This window comes from Salmo salar, chromosome ssa18, assembly GCF_905237065.1.
Source record: "Salmo salar chromosome ssa18, Ssal_v3.1, whole genome shotgun sequence".
In the NCBI taxonomy this organism is placed as follows: domain Eukaryota; kingdom Metazoa; phylum Chordata; class Actinopteri; order Salmoniformes; family Salmonidae; genus Salmo; species Salmo salar.
Genome location: NC_059459.1, coordinates 4,759,238 through 4,778,990, shown reverse-complemented (window position 1 = coordinate 4,778,990; position 19,753 = coordinate 4,759,238). Strand labels below are relative to the sequence as shown.

The 19,753-nt window shown below is 43.8% G+C and overlaps 1 protein-coding gene across 1 annotated transcript in view; it reads left to right on the top strand.

Annotated features, from left to right (window-relative positions):
* Positions 1 to 19,455, top strand: part of paox (polyamine oxidase) — a 28,015-nt gene extending 8,560 nt beyond the window's left edge. The window contains exons 2-10 of the mRNA XM_014154375.2: positions 972 to 1,148; positions 1,414 to 1,544; positions 1,634 to 1,821; positions 2,628 to 2,818; positions 4,529 to 4,698; positions 4,821 to 4,906; positions 5,006 to 5,118; positions 18,054 to 18,202; positions 18,295 to 19,455. Of these exons, the coding sequence (XP_014009850.1) occupies positions 972 to 1,148; positions 1,414 to 1,544; positions 1,634 to 1,821; positions 2,628 to 2,818; positions 4,529 to 4,698; positions 4,821 to 4,906; positions 5,006 to 5,118; positions 18,054 to 18,202; positions 18,295 to 18,447 (1,358 nt within the window). The 3' untranslated portion in view covers positions 18,448 to 19,455. The remainder of the gene's footprint in view (positions 1 to 971; positions 1,149 to 1,413; positions 1,545 to 1,633; positions 1,822 to 2,627; positions 2,819 to 4,528; positions 4,699 to 4,820; positions 4,907 to 5,005; positions 5,119 to 18,053; positions 18,203 to 18,294) is intronic.
* Positions 19,456 to 19,753: the final 298 nt, after the last annotated feature.

Sequence of the window (19,753 nt, the reverse complement as noted above, 5' to 3'; positions counted from 1 at the left end):
TGTAAATTGCATTATGGCTGTGCATGGACATGCCAAACATTGTCAATAAGCAAGATTACATTAATTATTGATAAGGCCTAAAAAGAAAATGAATAATAAAATTCAAATTCTAAATAGGCTATGTCACACTTACAGGCACCATCATTTCTCCCTGTGGGCATATAATGTTAAAACAACGCAGACTATGGATGGTTTTACACACATCCAAACTTTTCACAGTAGCTGGACAAAGATCCAATATATGCTGAACAAAAATATAAATGTAGCATGCAACAATTTCAAAGATTTTACTGAGTTACAGTTCATATAAGGAAATCAATTGAAATAAATTAATTAAGCCGTAATCTATGGATTCCACATGACTGTGCAAGGGCGAGATCATGTTTGGGCCTGGGAGGGCTTAGGCCCACCCACTTGGGAGCTAGGCCCAGGCAATCAGAATGAGTTTTTCCCCACAAAAGGGCTTTATTACAGACAGAAATGTGCAGAAGCCAAATGTGGAGGTCCTGGGCTGGCGTGGGCTTCACGTGGTCTGCGGTTGTGAGGCCAGATGGACGTACTGCCAAATTCTCTAAAACAACGTTGGAGGTGGCTTATGGTAGAGAAATTAACATTCAATTCTCTGGCAACAGCTCTGGTGGACATTCCTGCAGTCTGGCCATCTACTCCGATTTCAGGGCACCTCTCGTCTGATTGTGCAGAATAACTGATGAATTTAGAAACGTGCAACACCCGTTGAATATGACCGGTGTCAGTAAACATTGTCAAAAAAGCATGTGATACAGTAGGCTGTATCTTTATCAATATGCCGTAATATATCAAATCATGATGCTTTTTTAACTGCAGTCTGTATCATAAAACAAACACTTATTTTTATTGCTGTGTAATTGTGTAACCTACTCATATGCTGTATGTTGCTAAACTTGTTTGAATGTATTACTCTCTCTCTCCCTTCCCACTCTCTCCTCTAGGTAATAACATCATAGAGATTGGTGCTAACTGGATCCATGGTCCATCGGAGGCTAACCCAGTGTTCTGTCTGTCCAGACAGTACAACCTGCTGGACCCAGAGAGCCTGACTCAGGAGAACCAGGACCTGGCTATAGGAGGTCACCCACCATGGGTACCAAACTGGTTCTCCAGCTCCGGTAAAAAGTTGGGCCAGACAGAGACTGATTTTAATGGATGAAAATGTAATATTACGTCACCCAGTCAGTTTTTGTCTGTCAAAAGTTAAAATGAGTTGAACTAACATGAGTTGCATATGTACACGCGACAGACCAAACTGTGGATGCGCTCTCCGTTCTTTTTTTCCCAGGTCAATGTATGAACCCCATAGAAAAACCATTGGCTCATACAAAGTCTTACTTAGCTAGTCAGTAGTTTGTTAACATTATGTTATGTTTCTACCAGGTCATAAGCTGACTCCAGAGCTGATGGGTCCTGCTCTAGAGCTGTTTGCTGAGCTGTTGGAGGAGGGAGGAGAGTTCAGCGAACAGGGAGGAGAACCGTATAGCAGTGTTGGGGAGTTCATAAGGACAGAGGTACGTCACACATGCGCCCACATATATACACACACCGTATACCTATATCTCTGTCTGCCTGTTAAATGTGTGTGTGTGTGTGTGTGTAGGTGCGTCAGCGTGCAGCAGAGCGGTGGCAAGGTGACAGTCTGTCCTGTCAGTCTGTCCGTCTGTCTTTGATCAGTACTCTGCTGAAGGTGGAGTGTTGTGTGAATGGAACACACACTCTGGACATGCTGGGCCTGGGAGCCTTTGGACTGTACAAGACCTTGCCTGGATTGGACTGCACCTTCCCCCGGTCAGTTTGTGTGTGCTCGCAGGGATGGGGAAAGTAGGGATGCGGCTGGGTTAAATGGAATAGTAACTGAAATCTGGACAATGACTACTCCTATAACCTCTCACATGTAGCCTAATAGAATATTAGTAGGCTACAAAATTAACATTTGATGTATCATTTTACAGCAAGAAACAATTTTGTCTCTGGAACAGGAGTGGAGAGAAATGATGTATTTATTTCAGCATCTTGAGAGCATGCGAATGGCCCGTTAAGTACTTTGCAAGCGTGCTATCTTTTTCAGAGAAATAAAGCTGACAGTAGACTATTTTAACCACATAAAATATGCATCCAAGACCAACTGAAATATTACCTGAATCTTGTTGGATCGTTTTCACAGCTTTCCATTAAACCGGTCAAACTGATGTCATTTGGAGTTTTACAGAAAATCTTTCTGGGTAATTGCAGTTTCTCCCCGGTCTCTAAACATTAATAAATAACTTTACAGATGTCAACTAGATTATTAATACATTTATTCTATTGATTTATGACTTTATTCTGGTGAGCAAGGCTTTATTAAGTATTCTAGGGCAACAAGTAATGACCGAAGAGAAGCTGCATGTATCTAATTCTAAACAAGTTGAGTAACAAATAGCCTACCAAATGTCATAAATTCTAAGCATAAAAATATCTAAATTAGGCTGTCAAAAAATCCTTCTACTGTCTGTGTGTGTCTGTGCATGCTTGTGTGTGTATAGACATCGATTGCACTTTTCTCAGTTTACCGCTGTGTGAGTGACTTGACTAGACTGTTGTTCTGTCTCTTTCAGAGGTTATGAAGGGTTAATCAACAACTTGATGAAAGAGCTTCCTACTGGGATAGTCTCTTACCATCGACCAGTCAGCTGTGTCCACTGGCAGAGGGTGGTGAGCAAAGGAGGGAGAGGGTACCCTGTAGTGGTGGAGTGTGAAGATGGAGAGAGAATCCCAGCGGACCATGTCATCCTCACTGTCCCTCTCGGTAGGTCTCTCTCACACACACACACACACACACACACACACACACACACACACACACACACACACACACACACAGAGATGTCAAATGACTACTGTTAAAATGTTCTCTTTTATTACATTTATTATTACATTTTATGACATGTTTCTAAACATTAACCTTTTATAACCAGTAACAAACATTGTGACCTTACCTTCTCAAAGAACTGGAAGTCTGAGTTTTCTGTGCTGCCAGGCTACCTAAAGAGGCACCATGCCATGTCTCTCTTCTCATTTACTATTTTTTATAACAATCTCCATAACTACACTGAACAAAAATATAAATGCAGCAATTTCAAAGATTTTACTGAGTTACAGTTCATATAAGGCAATCAGTCCAGATATGCATCTGTTGGTCACAGATACCTTTTTTTTTTTAAGTAGGGGCGCGGATCAGAAAACCAGTCAGTATCTAGTGTGACCACCATTTTCCTCATGCAGTGCGTCACATCTCCTTCACATAGAGTTGATCAGGCTGTTGATTGTGGGATGTTGTCCCACCCCTCTTCAATGACTGCGCGAAGTTTCTGGATATTGGCGGGAACACGCTGTCGTACACGTCGATCCAGAACATCCCGAACATGCTCAATGGGTGGCATATCTGGTGAGTATGCAGGCCATGGAAGAACTGGGACATTTTCAGTTTCCAGGAATTGTGTACAGATCCTTGCGACATGGGGCCGCGCATGAACATGCTAAAACATGAGGTGATGGAGGCGGATGAATGGCATGACAATGGGGCTCAGGATCTCATCATGGTATCTCTGCGCATTCAAATTGCCGTTGATAAAATGCAATTGTGTTCGTTGTCCATAGCTTATGCCTGCCCATACCATAATCTCACCGCCACCATTGGGCACTCTATTCACAACGTTGACATAAGCAAACCGGTACAGTTGAAACCAGGATTAATCTGTGAAGAGCACACCTCTCCAACGTGCAGGTGAGCAGTTGCCCACTGAAGTCTGATACGACGCTGAACTGCAGTCAGGTCAAGACCCTGGTGAGGACGACGAGCACGCAGATGAGCTTTCCTGAGACGGTTTCTGACAGTTTGTATGGAAATTCTTTGGTTCCGCAAACCCCCGATTTCATCAGCTGTCGGGGTGGCTGGTCTCAGACGATCCCGTAGGTGAAGAAGCTGGATGTGGAGGTCCTGGGCTAGCATGGTTACACGTGGTCTGTGGTTGTGAGGCCGGTTGGACATACTGGCAAGTTCTCTAAAATGACATTGGAGGCTGCTTATGGTAGAAAAATGAACATTTAAATTCTCTGGCAACAGCTCTGGTGGACATTCCTGCAGTCAGCATGCCAATTACACGCTCCCTCAGAACTTGAGACATCTGTGGTATTGTGTTTGACAACTTCACATTTTAGTGGCCTTTTATTGTCTGCAGCACAAGGTGCACCTGTGTAATGATCATTCTGTTTAATCAGCTTCTTGATATGCCACACCTGTCAGGTGGATGGATTATCTTGGCAAATTAGAAATGCTCACTAACAGGGATGTAAACAAATTTGTGCACAACATTTTTGAGAAATTTGCATAATGTGCGTATGGAAGATTTCTGGGATCTTTTATTTCAGCTCATGAAACATGGGACCAATACTTTTTACATGAAGTGTTGACATTTTTGTTCAGTTTACCTAATAATATCTACTATTATCCTATCAGGTTATCTGAAGAAGCATCATGGTACCCTCCTCTCCCCTCCTCTACCCCTCCACAAGCTGCACTCTGTTCAGAGGATGGGCTTTGGAACCAACAACAAGATCTTTGTGGAGTTTGACCAACCCTGGTGGGACGACGACTGTGAGGTCATATACCTGGTCTGGGAAGACGAGGTATGAAACACAGCATGCGGTGAAAAGAGTAGTGGGCCCAAAACGGATCCTTGAGGAACACAATATATATCTATCATTGCAAACACATAGACAGTAACAGTAGTTTTACTGTTGCCCTCTAGTCAGACTTGGTGGACCAGGTATCAGATGTGGAGAGACTCTGGATCAAGAAACTGTTTGGTTTCACTGTCCTCAAACCCACTGAGAGGTAACTAAGACATACACACAAACAAAAAATCTTGAACTTGAACTCCCCACGCCTCTTGCCTCTCACCCTCTTTCCCCCTCTCTACCCCTGTCTCTCCAGGTATGGCCATGTGTTGTGTGGCTGGATCGCTGGTCATGAGTCTGAGTTCATGGAGACTCTGCCAGAACAGGATGTCACACACTCCATAACACACCTGATACGCAGGTTCACAGGTAAACCTTCTAACATCTAACCCCTCTATCACATGCCTCATACACAGGTTAACCCATTGTACTTTCATGTCTGTAATCTACACTTCAGTCAGTAGTGTGTTAATCTTTTGTTCCCTTTTTGTTCGCAGAGGCGAACTAGCTACTACTAGGTATTCCTGCTTCCCCACGGTGGAGTTGCTTGGGTAGCTCTCTTGTTTCGTATAGCGTTAATTCGCTTGGTTATTCTAAACGGACCGTGCTTTGGTCAATAAGGCTATCTAGCCTAGCTTGGACTGAAAAGACTCCTGGCTAACGTCAGCTAGCAGGCTTGACTTCCTGTGAATGAAGCTTTCCCCCAGCATTATGGCAACCCCATTCCTATTTCCAATTCCTGGAGTTGGAGGATGACGAGGAAGCGGGTCTTGCGTGCACCTCCGATGAGGAAGCAGCCCCTTTAAACTTGGCCAGGCTAACCCCCGGAGCGAGGGGCCTTAACACAGGTCTGAGCGACCAATGTGCCGCGCCCCTCCCCTCCACCCTGGGTGTCTCATTACTGGGATTCATTGATGATTCCTGCCTGTAGCTCACTAGTCCCTATGAGGTGTCTAGTGGTACAGGTTATGGGCTCTGTAGGCGATTGGTTGTTGGTAACGGAGTCGAGGGAACAAGCAGGGTTGGATCCCGAAAGGAGCGGTCTTTCTCGAGCTCAACACTTTTCATTTCTGGGAATTCTATTTTATTATGAATCTACCCTGGGTCATTCCACCACCAAAAAGAACAAGAAAAAGGGGTTATGACACCCACCATCTCAGATTGTTCAGAAATCGTTTATTATGTTAAAAACGGATCAAATTAGCATTCCTGCAACATTATTTTGTTGAAATAGAATTTGATCTCTGAGAAATTAAGCTAATTGATTGCACCCAAATTGGCAATTTTTTTATTTATAGGATTCATATATTTTAGTATAGTACCTAACAGCTGATTTGAATCAAACTTATTTGGACATGAAGAATCCAAAGAAATGGTAAAAAGCCACCCATGGACACACCATGCCAATCCCACCCCAAAAACTAGTATATAGTATCAGTGCTCCATGTCTGAAAAGTAGTATGGAGCTGCGGCTCGGAGTATTGTTTCTTCATCCTCGGATATGAAGTGTGAAAATGCTAATATAGGTTCCATTGACTTGCATTGGATTTGTGCCACAAACGCTAAAAAGGTTAGCATTTGAAACATTGGTCAGGTAAACAAAACCAAAGCATGGGTTTCTGTCATACCTTATCCATAGACTGCTTACAGGGTAAGGAAACTAATATGTAATTGGGGTGATCTATTCCTTTAACATTGAGGGGGGGTGATTCTTAAAAAAAAAGTCATCTAGTCATCAGAACCTGATAATATCAGGATGTACAGTTTATTCGGAAAGACCCTTTCACTTTTTCCACATTTCGTTACGTTACTTATTCTAAAATTGATTAAATCATTTATTTTTTCTCATCAATCTACACACACAATACCCCATAATGACAAAGAAAAAACAGGTTTTTAGAAATGTTTGCAAATGTATTTAAAATTGAAAACATATCTTATTTACATAAGTATTCAGAGCCTTTACTCAGTACTTTGTTGAAGCACTTTTGGCAGCGATTACAGCCTCGAGTCTTCTTGGGTATGATGCTACAAGCATGGCATACCTGTATTTGGGGAGTTTCTCCCATTCTAATCTGCAGATCCTCTCGAGTTCTGTCAGGTTGGATGGGGACCATTGCTGCACAGTTATTTTCCGGTCTCTTCAGAGATGTTCGATCGGGTTCAAGTCTGGGCTCTGGCCACTCAAGGACATTCAGAGATTTGTCATGAAGCCACTCCTGCATTGTCTTGGCTGTGTGCTTGGGGTCGTTGTCCTGTTGGTGAACCTTCGCTCCAGTCTGCACTCTGAAGCGGGTTTTCATCAAGGATCTCTCTCTACTTTTCTTCGTTCATCTTTCCCTCGATCCTGACTACTGAAAAACATCCCCACAGCAGGATGCTGCCACCACCATGCTTCACTGTAGGGAGGGTGCCAGGTTTCCTCCAGACGTGACGCTTTGAGTTCAGGCCAGAGAATCTTATTTTTCATGGTCTGAGAGTCCTTTAGGTGGCTTTTGGCAAACCAAGCAGGCTGTCATGTGCATTTTACTGAGGAGTGGCTTCCGTCTGGCCACTCTACCATAAAGGCCTGATTGGCTGAGTGCTGCAGAGATGGCAGAAACTACCAGAAGGACAACCATCTACACAGAGGAACTCTGGAGCTCTGTCAGTGACCATCGGGTTCTTGGTCACCCCCCTGACCAAGGCCCTTCTCCCCCGATTGCTCAGTTTGGCCGGGCTGCCAGCTCTAGGAAAACTCTTGGTGGTTCCAAACTTCTTCCATTTAAGAATGATGGAGGCCACTGTGTTCTTGGGGACCATCCTTTCTCTGAGCTCTACGGACAATTCCTTCGACCTCATTGCTTGTATTTTTGCTCTGACATGCACTGTCAACTGTGGGACCTTATATAGACAGGCATGTGCCTTTCCAAGTCATGTCCAATCAATTGAATGTACCACAGGTGTACTCCAATCAAGTTGTAGAAATATCTCAACGATAATCAATGGAAACAGGATGCACCTGAGCTCAATTTCAAGTCTCATAGCAAAGGGTCTGAATACTATTTAATATTTATTTATTTTTTATCTGAAAACCTGTTTTCATTTTGTCATGTGGTATTGTGTGTAGATTGAGGAATATTTTGTAATTTAATCAATTTTAGAATCAGGCTGTAACGTAACAAAATGTGGAAAAGTGAAGGGGTCTGAATACTTTCGTAAGCACTGTAAGCACAAAAACTTTACTTTGTCATGACTCTCCTGATAGGATCCAAAGATCAGGTTACAATGGATCAGTGTTTACTGAGCCCTCTCACCCGCAGAGGGGAGGAGGAATTGGTGTGGGGGTTTTATGACACCTCACGTCGATCGTAAATTGTAGGCAGCAGACAACTCCTTTTGGTCTCTAGTATTGGTGAATGGAATACCTTTGTTACAGAAGGTTTTGCCGCTCAAAAACTCTAACGTCCAACAGTGAACACTGAGACAATATATTTCAATTTCAATCTGAATGTGGGGAATGATGAGAGACGGAATATGGGAAATGAATGTCTATTTTGTGATGTCATTAAAAATGGTATAAAAGTGATATAACAAAACCTTGTAACTTGAAGAGCTTTCACACTGTGTATATCAGGTTTACATCCTTTACGCTGTGTAGGAAATAACAAGGATGAAGATAATATTTTTGTTAACTAAATTCACATTCCTATCTTTTCTAACAAGATCATAGTTTTTGATGTTTTGCCCTGTAACTAGCCACGCCCGGGGAGCTCAGAGAGCGTGTCAGTATAATTAACATGTCAGACTAGAAGGACCACAAGCTGCAGCTTGGTTTCCATTGGTCACTACCCTGAAAATCAACATGAGTTGAAGAAGACAAAGTAGCCTCTAACAATCAATGTCACGGTTGAGTAGCTGTTCTGTGTCTAAGAAAGTGAATTTAAGTAGGACCATCTGGTTATTCTCTTCAAATCATCGTTGACTACACAGCTCTCATCACAACTCTGGGGATCAACGACACGGCTAATTAGCTTTCCTCAGAAGACCACTCTTCCAGTCCGAGTGAAAGTAAACACAGGCAACTAAGGAGAAGGACACAAGATGTCACAATCAGAGACTTACACTTACGTGCCCTCCTCACAACTGTCTTGGTGTGTTTGGACCATGATACTTTGATGTGGACACAAGAAACTTGAAACTCTTGACCCACTCCACTACAGCCCTGTCGATGTTAATGGCGGCCTGTTCGGTCTGCCTTTTCCCGTAGTCCATGATCAGCTCCTTTGTCTTGCTCACATTGAGGGAGAGGTTGTTGTCCTGGCACCACACTGCCATGTCTCTGACCTCCTCCATATAGGCTGTCTCATCATTTTCAGTGATCAGGTCTACCACTGTTGTGTCGTCAGCAAACTTAATGATGGTGTTGGGTCGTGTTTGGCCACGCAGTCATGGGTGAACAGGGAGTACAGGAGGGGACTAAGTACACACCCCTGAGGGGCCCCAATGTTGAGGATCAGCGTGGCAGATGTGTTTTTGCCTACCCTTACCACCTGGGGGTGGCCCGTCAGGAAGTCCAGGATCCAATTTCAGAGGGAGGTGTTTAGTCCCAGGGTCCTTAGCTTAGTGAAGAGCTTTGTGGGCACTGTGATGTTGAACCCTGAGCTGTAGTCAATGAACAGCACTCTCACATAGGTGTGAAAGGGCAGTGTGTAGTGCGATTAAGATTGCGTCATCTGTGGAGCTGTTGGTGAATGGATCGGGTGTGCGAATTGGATTGGGTCTAGGGTATCCGGGAGGATGCTGTTGATGTGAGCCATGACCAGCCTTTCAAAGCACTTCATGGCTACCAACGTAAGTGCTGCAGGGCGGTAATTATTTAGGCAGGTTACCTTCCCTTCCTTGGGCACAGGGACTATGGTGGTCTGCTTGAAATATGTTGGTATTACAGACACGGTCAAGGAGAGGTTGAAAATGTCAGTGAAGACACTTGACAGTTGGTTTGCGCATTCTTTGAGTACACGTCCTGGTAATCCGTCTGGCCTCGCGGCTTTGTGAATGTTGACCTGTTTAAAGGTCTTGCTCACATCGGCTACCGAGAGCATTATCACACAGTCGTTTCAGAACATCTGGTGCTCTCGTACATGCTTCAGTGTTGCTTGCCTCTAAGCGAGCATAAAAGGCATTTTGCTCGTCGGATAGGCTCGTCACTGGGCAGCTCGCGTCTGGGTTTCCCTTTTGTAGTCTGTAATAGTTTTCAAGCCCTGCCACATTCGACGAGCGTCAGAGCCGGTGTAGTAGGATTCAATCTTAATTGTGTATTGACGCTTTGCTTGTTTGATGGTTCGTCTGAGGGCATAGCGGGATTTCTTATAAGTGTCTGGATTAGTGTCCGGCTCCTTGAAAGCGATAGCTTGATGCGGATTTTGCCTGTAATCCATGGCTTCTGGTTGGGGTATGTACGTACGGTCACTGTGGGGATGACGTCGTCGATGCAATTATTGTTGCGTCTCCATATTCAGGCTCACGATTGTCAATGGAAAATGGAAAAATAACCAATCGCTCCCAATCCTCCAGGTGGCGTCCCGCCCTTTCAGATGGCACTTCACGGGTTGCTCGCTGTCTGCTCCGACCGATGACACTCATGCGCAGTGTCACCCTGGATCATGCGAACAATGATGGAGTGCGGGTAGCTAACACCACCACCATTTTCCGGTCACAACTTGTAGACTTGTTTACGTGCTGCTGTGCGTTTTGTTGCTAACCTTACTTTGCTACCTGCCAACTTTACGGTTTTTACTTTTTAATTACCGTTTATATTTTTAGTTTTTCCCTCGCTCGACTTTTTTCATTCAACGTTTTCACTCCGGACGCTTTATCTGGACGTGGTTCGTTAGGACCTCCACCAGCCGAAGCTAAATAGTAACATTAACATGATGCCTTCTAATTGCGATCGCTGTACTCAAAATATACAGGAGAACGATCGCCTTATGGCAAGGATAGCTGTGCTGCAAGCCCATCTTCAGACGCAACGTTAGGGTCATTTAAGGGTAATTTAAGTGTAGGAAAGGATGAAGCAGCATCTGTGCCACCAGTAAGTACAGATAGTAGTATAAATCCCCTCGCACAGTCCCCACAGCCGGACAATTTTCTCATGGCTTCTGGAAGGAAATGCTGTAGGAATGCTCAACCGGTGTCGCTTATTCAGCTGACAAACTTTCAACCGGTTCTCCCCATTAAGCAACGAGTTGGAGTCAGAGGGCCGAGCCTTCTCTGGTCTCTACTCCTCCCATTACGGGGTCTGAGACGCCGAAGCCTCCCACCCATTACGGGGTCTGACAAATTGAAAACCCTAGTCATTGGCGACTCTATTACCTGCAGTATTAGACTTAAAATGAATCATCCAGTGATCATACACTGTTTACCAGGGGGCAGGGCTACCGACTTTAAGGCTAATCTGAAGATGGTGCTGGCTAAAGCTAAAACTGGCGAGTGTAGAGAGTATAGGGATATTGTTATCCACGTCGGCACCAACTATGTTAGGATGAAACAGTCAGAGGTCACCAAGCGCAACATAGTTTCACCTTGTAAATCAGCTAGAAAGATGTGTCGGCATCGAGTAATTGTCTCTGGCCCCCTCCCAGTTAGGGGGAGTGATGAGCTCGACGGCAGAGTCTCACAACTCAATCGCTGGTTGAAAACTGTTTCTGCTCCTCCCAAATGATAGAATTTGTAGATAATTGGCCCTCTTTCTGGGACTTACCCACAAACAGGACCAAAGCCTGGCCTGTTGAGGAGTGACGGACTCCATCCTAGCTGGAGGGGTGCTCTCATCTACAAACATAGACAGGGCTCTAACTCCCCTAGCTCCACAATGAGATGGGGTGCAGGCCAGGCAGCGGGGTGCAGGCCAGGCAGCGGGGTGCAGGCCAGGCAGCAAGCTTAGTGGAGTCTGCCACTAGCACAGTCAGTGTAGTCAGCTCAGCTATCCCCATTGAGACCGTGTCTGTGCCTCGACCTAGGTTGGGAAAAACTAAACATGGCGGTGTTCACCTTAGCAATCTCACTGGAATAAAGACTTCCTCCATTCCTGCCATTATTGAAAGAGGTTGTGATACCTCACATCTCAAAATAGGGCTACTTAATGTTAGATCCCTCACTTCCATAGTCAGTGAACTAAAAACTGATCATAATCTTGATGTGATTGGCCTGACTGAAACATGGCTTAAGCCTGATGAATTTACTGTGTTAAATGAGGCCTCACCCCCTGGTTACACTAGTGACCATACCCCCCGTGCATCCGGCAAAGGCGGAGGTGTTGCTAACATTTACGATAGCAAATTTCAATAAAAAAAAATTAAAAAAAACGTTTTCGTCTTTTGAGCTTCTAGTCATGAAAACTATTTAGCCTACTCAATCACTTTTTATAGCTACTGTTTACAGGCCTCATGGGCCATATACAGCGTTCCTCACTGAGTTCCCTGAATTCCTATCGGACCTTGTAGTCATGGCAGATAATATTCAAATTTTTGGTGACTTTAGTATTAACATGGAAAAGTCCACAGACCCACTCCAAAAGGCTTTCGAAGCCATCATTGACTCAGTGGGTTTTGTCCAACATGTCTCAGGACCTACTCACTGCCACAGTAAATCTCTAGACCTAGTTTTGTCCCGTGGAATAAATGTTGTGGATCTTAAAGTTTTTCCTCATAATCCTGGACTATCGGACCACCATTTTATTACGTTTGCAATCGCAACAAATACTCTGCTCAGACCCCAACCAAGGATCATCAAAAGTCGTGCTATAAATTCTCGGACAACCCAAAGATTCCTAGATGCCCTTCCAGACTTCCTCCGTCTACCCAAGGACGTCAAATTCCATATTCAGTTAACCACCTAACTGAGGAACTCGATTTAACCTTGCGCAATACCCTAGATGCAGTCGCACCCCGAAAAACAAAAAACATTTCTCATAATAAACTAGCTCCCTGGTATACAGAAAATACCCGAGCTCTGAAGCAAGGTTCCAGAAAATTGGAACGGAAATGGCGCTAGCTTGGAAAGACAGTACCATGCAGTATCGAAGAGCCCTCACTACTGCTCGATCATCCTATTTTTCCGACATAATTGAGGAAAATATGAACAATCCAAAATGTATTTTTGATACCGTCTCAAAGCTAACTAAAAAGCAGCATTCCCCAAGAGAGGATGGCTTTCACTTCAGTAGTGATAAATTCATGAACTTCTTTGAGGAAAAGATCATGATCATTAGAAAGCAAATTACGGACTCCTCTTTCAATCTGCGTATTCCTCCAAAGCTCAGTTGTCCTGAGTCTGAACTACTCTGCCAGGACCTAGGATCAAGGGAGACACTAAAGTGTTTTAGTACTATATCTCTTGACACATTGATGAAAATAATCATGGCCTCTAAACCTTCAAGCTGCATACTGAACCCTATTCCAACTAAACTACTGAAAGAGCTGCTTCCTGTGCTTGGCCCTCCTATGTTGAACATAATAAACGGCTCTCTATCCACCGGATGTGTACCAAACTCACTAAAAGTGGCAGTAATAAAACCTCTCTTGAAAAAGCCAAACCTTGACCCAGAAAATATTTTAAAAACTATCAGCCTATATCAAATCTCCCATTCCTCTCTCTCAAAAAAAGCTGTTTCACAGCAACTCACTGCCTTCCTGAAGAAAAACAATGTATACGAAACACTTCAGTCTGGTTTAGACCCCATCATAGCACAGAGACTGCACTTGTGAATGTGGTAAATTACATTTTAATGGCGTCAGACCGAGGCTCTGCATCTGTTCTCATACTCCTAGACCTTAGTGCTGATTTTGATCGATCGCTACATTCTTTTGGAGAGATTGGAAACCCAAATTGGTCTACACGGACAAGTTCTGGCCTGGTTTAGATCTTATCTGTCGGAAAGATATCAGTTTGTCTCTGTGGATGGTTTGTCCTCTGACAAATCAACTGTAAATGTTGGTGTTCCTCAAGGCTCCGTTTTAGGACCACTATTGTTTTCACAATATATTTTACCTCCTGGTGATGTCATTCGGAAACATAATGTTAACTTTCACTGCTATGCGGATGATACACAGCTGTACATTTTGATGAAACATGGTGACGCCCCAAAATTTCCCTCCCTGGAAGCCTGTGTTTCAGACATAAGAAAGTGGATGGCTGCAAACTTTCTACTTTTAAACTCGGACAAAACAGAGATGCTTGTTCTAGGTTTCAAGAAACAAAGAGCTCTTCTGTTGAATCTGACAATTAATCTTGATGGTTGTACAGTCGTCTCAAATAAAACTGTAAAGGACCTTGACGTTACTCTGGACCCTGATCTCTCTTTGACGAACATATCAAGACTGCTTCAAGGACAGCTTTTTTCCATCTACATAACATTGCAAAAATCAGAAACTTTCTGTCCAAAAATGATGCAGAAAAATGTATCCATGCTTTTGTCACTTCTAGGTTAGACAACTGCAATGGTCTACTTTCCGGATACCCGGATAAAGCACTAAATAACTTCAGTTAGTGCTAAACACGGCTGCTAGAATCTTGACTAGAACCAAAAAATTTATCATATTACTCCAGTGCTAGCCTCTCTACACTGGCTTCCTGTTAAGGCAAGGGCTGATTTCAAGGTTTTACTGCTAACCTACAAAGCATTATATGGGCTTGCTCCTACCTATCTTTCCGATTTGGTCCTGCCGTACATACCTACACGTACGTTACGGTCATAAGACACAGGCCTCCTTACTGTCCCTAGAATTTCTAAGCAAACAGCTGGAGGCAGGGCTTTCTCCTATAGAGCTCCATTTTTATGGAATGGTCTGCCTATCCATGTGAGAGATGCAGACTCGGTCTCAACCCTTAAGTCTTTATTGAAGACTCATCTCTTCAGTAGGTCCTATGATTGAGTGTAGTCTGGCCCAGGAGTGTGAAGGTGAACGGAAAGGCACTGGAGCGACGAATCGCCCTTGCCGTCTCTGCCTGGCCGGTTCCCCTCTCTCCACTGGGATTCTCTTCGTCTAACCCTATTACAGGGACTGAGTCACTGGCTTACTGGTGCTCTTCCATGCCGTCCCTAGGAGGGGTGCGTCACTTGAGTAGGTTGAGTCACTGACGTGATCTTCCTGTCCAAGTTGGCGCCCCCCTTGGGTCGTGCCGTGGCAGAGATCTTTGTGGGCTATACTCGGCCTTGTCTCAGGATGGTCATTTGGTGGTTGAAGATATCCCTCTAGTGGTGTGGGGGCTGTGCTTTGGCAAAGTGGGTGGGGTTATATCCTGCCTGTTTGGCCCTGTCTGGGGGTGTCGTTGGACAGGGCCACAGTGTTTCCCGACCCCTCCTGTCTCAGCCTCCAGTATTTATGCTGCAGTAGTTTGTGTCGGGGGACTAGGTTCAGTCTGTTATATCTGGAGAATTTATCCTGTCTTACCTGGTGTCCTGTTTGAATTTAAGTATGCTCTCTCTAATTATCTCTCTCGCCCTCTCTCTCGCCCCTCCTGGAGGATCTGAGCCAAAGGACCATGTCTCAGGACGACCTGGCCTGATGACTGCTGGTTGTCCCCAGTCCACCTGGTCATGCTGCTGCTCCAGTTTCAACTGTTCTGCCTGTGGCTACGGAACCCTGACCTGTTCACAGGACGTGCTACCTTGTCCCGGACAGACTGACCCTAGCCCCCCGGCACATTGACTATTGCAGCATAGATACTGGAGGCTGATCAGTTATCCCAGGCGCACATTTGGCACACTTGGACAGAGATTTCGGGTCTGTGGGCTTGTCCCCTGAGATGTCCAATTGTTCCTTTTCAGAGTGTTAGGGTCCCTACATATTCCTCCACTTTGAAAGTGTACATGGCTGCTATTTCAGTGTGTCATGTGGAAATTGAATGCGCAATCTCAGACCGGTTTGTAAACCTATTGTGCCCACTTGGGATTTAGCTTTGGATTTGGATGCTCTGTGTGATGCCCCCTTTTGAACCACTGGAGTCTGCGGATCTGAATATCCTCCTACATAACCTCCTTGCTCGTGTCTTTGGCCTCAGCTAAACGCGTTGGGGATCTCCATGTGTTATCCGTACACCCTTCTGGCACTCAGTTCGCTGCTGGCGACTGTAAGGGGACGTTGCATCCTAATGCGGCCTTCACCCCAAAGGTCTTGACTATGTCCTACATACAGGTTTCTAGCTATGAGCTATTTCCTTTTCGACTCCTTCATTTGCTTCTGAGACGCAACGGATCCGGGCTATCTACTTACGTGACCAGCTTTTTGTCTGTTTGCTAATCCAGCTCGCGGCAGGGCGATCTCTGAGCAGCGTCTCTCCCAATGGATTATGGAGGCGATCTCCCTGGCATATACAGTGGCAAGAAAAGTATGTGAACCCTTTGGAAATACCTGGATTTCTACATAAATTGGTCATAAAATTTGATCTAATCATCATCTAGGTCACAACAATAGACAAACACAGTCTGCTTAAACTAATAACACACAAACAATTATAATTTTTCATGTCTTTATTGAACACACTATGTAAACATTCACAGTGCAGGGTGGGAAAAGTATGTGAACCCTTGGATTTAATAACTGGTTGACCTTTGGCAGCAATAACCTCAACCAAATGTTTTCTGTAGTTGCGGATCAGACCTGCACAATGGTCAGGAGGAATTTTGGACCATTCCTCTTTACAAAACAGTTTCAGTTCAGCATTATTCTTGGGGTGTCTGGTGTGAACTGCTCTCTTGAGGTCATGCCACAGCATCTCAATCAAGTTGAGGTCAGGACTCTGACTGGGCCACTCCAAAAGGCATATTTTCTTCTGTTTAAGCCATTCTGTTAATTGATTTACTTATGTGTTTTGGGTCGTTGTCCTGTTGCATCACCCAACTTCTGTTGAGCTTCAATTGGCGGACAAATAGCCTAACATTCTCCTGCAAAATGTCTTAATAAACTTGGGAATTCATTTTTCTGTCGATGATAGCAAGCTGTCCAGGCCCTGAGGCAGCAAAGCAGCCCCAAACCGATGATGCTCCCTCCACCATACTTTACAGTTGGGATGAGGTTTTGATGTTGGTGTGCTGTGCCTTTTTTTCTCCACACATATTGTTGTGTGTTCCAAACAACTCAACAGTAGTTTCATCAGTCCACAGAATATTTTGCCAGTAGTGCTGTGGAACATCCAGGTGCACTTCTGCAAACTTCAGACGTGCAGCAAGGTTGTTGTTTTTTTTAACAGCAGTGGCTTCTTCCTTGGTGTCCTCCCATGAAAACCATTCTTTAGTGTTTTACGTATCGTAGACTTGTCAGAGATGTTAGCATGTTCCAGAGATTTCTAGAAGTCTTTAGCTGACACTCTAGGATTCTTCTTAACCTCATTGAGCGTTATGCTCTGTGCTCTTGCAGTCGTCTTTGCAGGACGGCCACTCCTAGGGAGAGTAGCAACAGTGCTGAACATACTCCATTTATAGACAATTTGTCTTAGTGGACTGATGAACATCAAGGCTTTTAGAGATACTTTTGTAACCCTTTCCAGTTTTCTGCAAGTCAACAGCTCTTAATATTAGGTCTCCTGAGATCTCCTTTGTTTGAGGCATGGTTCACATCAGGCAATGCTTCTTGTGACTAGCAAACTCAAATTTTGTGAGTTTTTTTTATAGGTCGAGACAGCTCGTCTCATTGATTGGACTCCAGGTTAGCTGACTCCTGACTTCAATTAGCTTTTGGAGAAGTCATTAGCAAAGGGATTCACATACTTTTTCAACCTACACTGTGAATGTTTAAATGATGTTTTCCATATAGACAAGAAAAATACAATAATTTCTGTTATTAGTTTTTAAGCACTCTAAGTTTGTCTATTGTTGTGACTTAGATGAAGATCAGATCAAATTTGATGACCAATTTATGCAGAAATCCAGGTAAATCCAAAGGGTTCACATACTTTTTCTTGTCACTGTAGCAGCAAGGGTTACCTAGCGGTGTACGTGCCCACTAGATCCAGGGGTCTGGCAGCATCTTGGGCTTTATTTAAAGGATTGCCTGTTGGATAATTGTGCGGTGGTGAGTTGGGCATCACCACACTTTTGTGAGGTGTGTTGCTTGGATGTCACTGCTCCAAGTGTAGCCCATAGCGTGCTGATAGAAGGCAGGGCTTCCAGCAAGGCGTGGATTTCATTGGCCTTGTCAGGAGTGACTTTAGTTCTTCAATATAAGTTGCGACTGTGTTACTCCACATAGTTGGATTGTACCTCGTTTCCCTCCTTCAGGGAACAGTAGTTATAGTCATAACGTTACGTTTGTTTGTGTGTGTAGGGAACCCAACCATCACCCCACGGCGTGTCCTGAGGTCTCAGTGGTTCCATGACCCATGGACCTGTGGCTCCTACACCTACACCGCTACTGGAACCTCACTGCAGGATATACACAACCTGGCTGAACCACTACCAGAACAAGGGGAACAGGTATACACAGTTCATGTAGTGTATTCTGTCATCTTTTGACCCACTTTCTCTCTCATATATTCTCTCTCTTTTATATATTCTCTCTCTCTCAGCCTCTCCAGGTGTTGTTTGCTGGAGAAGCCACCCATCCTTCCTTCTTCTCCACTGTCCATGGAGCGCTGCTTACTGGCTGGAGGGAAGCTGGTAGACTCATATCTCACTACTCCGCCCCCAGCACCTTCCAGCCAACCAGATCAAAGCTATAAGGACAAGAACTCACTCGTTGTAAAAGTGTTATACTGAACAAAAATATAAATGCAACATGCAACAAGATTTTACTGAGTTACAGTTTGTAGAAGGAAGTCAGTCAATTGAAATAGATGAATTAGGCTCTAATCTATTCATTTCACATGACTGGGCAGGGACACAGCCATCCACTGAGGAGGCAGGCCCAGCAAATTAGGTTCACCTGTGTGATCATTTTGCTGTTTAATCAGCTTCTTTATAAGCCACACCTGTCAGGTGGATGGATTATCTTGGCAAAGGAGAAATGCTCACTAACAGGGATGTAAACAAATTTGTGCACAAAATTTGAGAGGAAAACGCTTTTTGTGTGTGGAAGATTTCTGTGATTTATTTTGTATTTTTTATTTAGGCTCGAGAAACATAGGACCAACACTTTGCATGTTGTGTTTTATATTTTTGTTCAGTATAACTCTGGGTATAAGTTACCCTTATGTTTAGTTCTAGGATCCGCTTACCCTCCACAACTCCTAATATTAACCATTAGGGGAGAAGCACAAAACAGAACTTAAAACAGTGTGTAGGGACAACTTGATCTTACACCAAAGGGCTCCATATCTTTGACTGTCCAACATGGGTTAATGTTCCCAGAACCTATTGCTACTGAACCATTTGTTGAGTATTATGATCTTCACCAAAGATTTGTTTTAGATTATTCACAATTTGAAATTGTTTTGATTATTACTTAAATCAAATTAATTTGAAGCCACTTAGTCTCATGGTGTCTGATTTTACTATTAACAATTGGTGTTTAATTCAAATTATTTTAGATTTTCACAATGTTCACCATTACTTTCAGTGTCTTAAAGTATTTTTTTATGTAATGTTTAATATCACGGCTTAAATCTGTCCTCTTAAATATACTTCATATCAATAAAAAACTGATGTATTGCACAAAAACTTTCATAGGAAATGTTTTGTTCTCTCTGTAATATATACTGCTCAAAAAAATAAAGGGAACACTAAAATAACACATCCTAGATCTGAATGAATTAAATAATCTTATTAAATACTTTTTTCTTTACATAGTTGAATGTGCTGACAACAAAATCCCACAAAAATAATCAATGGAAAACCAATTTATCAACCCATGGAGGTCTGGATTTGGAGTCACACTCAAAATTAAAGTGGAAAAACACACTACAGGCTGATCCAACTTTGATGTAATGTCCTTAAAACAAGTCAAAATGAGGCTCAGTAGTGTGTGTTGCCTCAACGTGCCTGTATGACCTCCCTACAACGTCTGGGCATGCTCCTGATGAGGTGGCG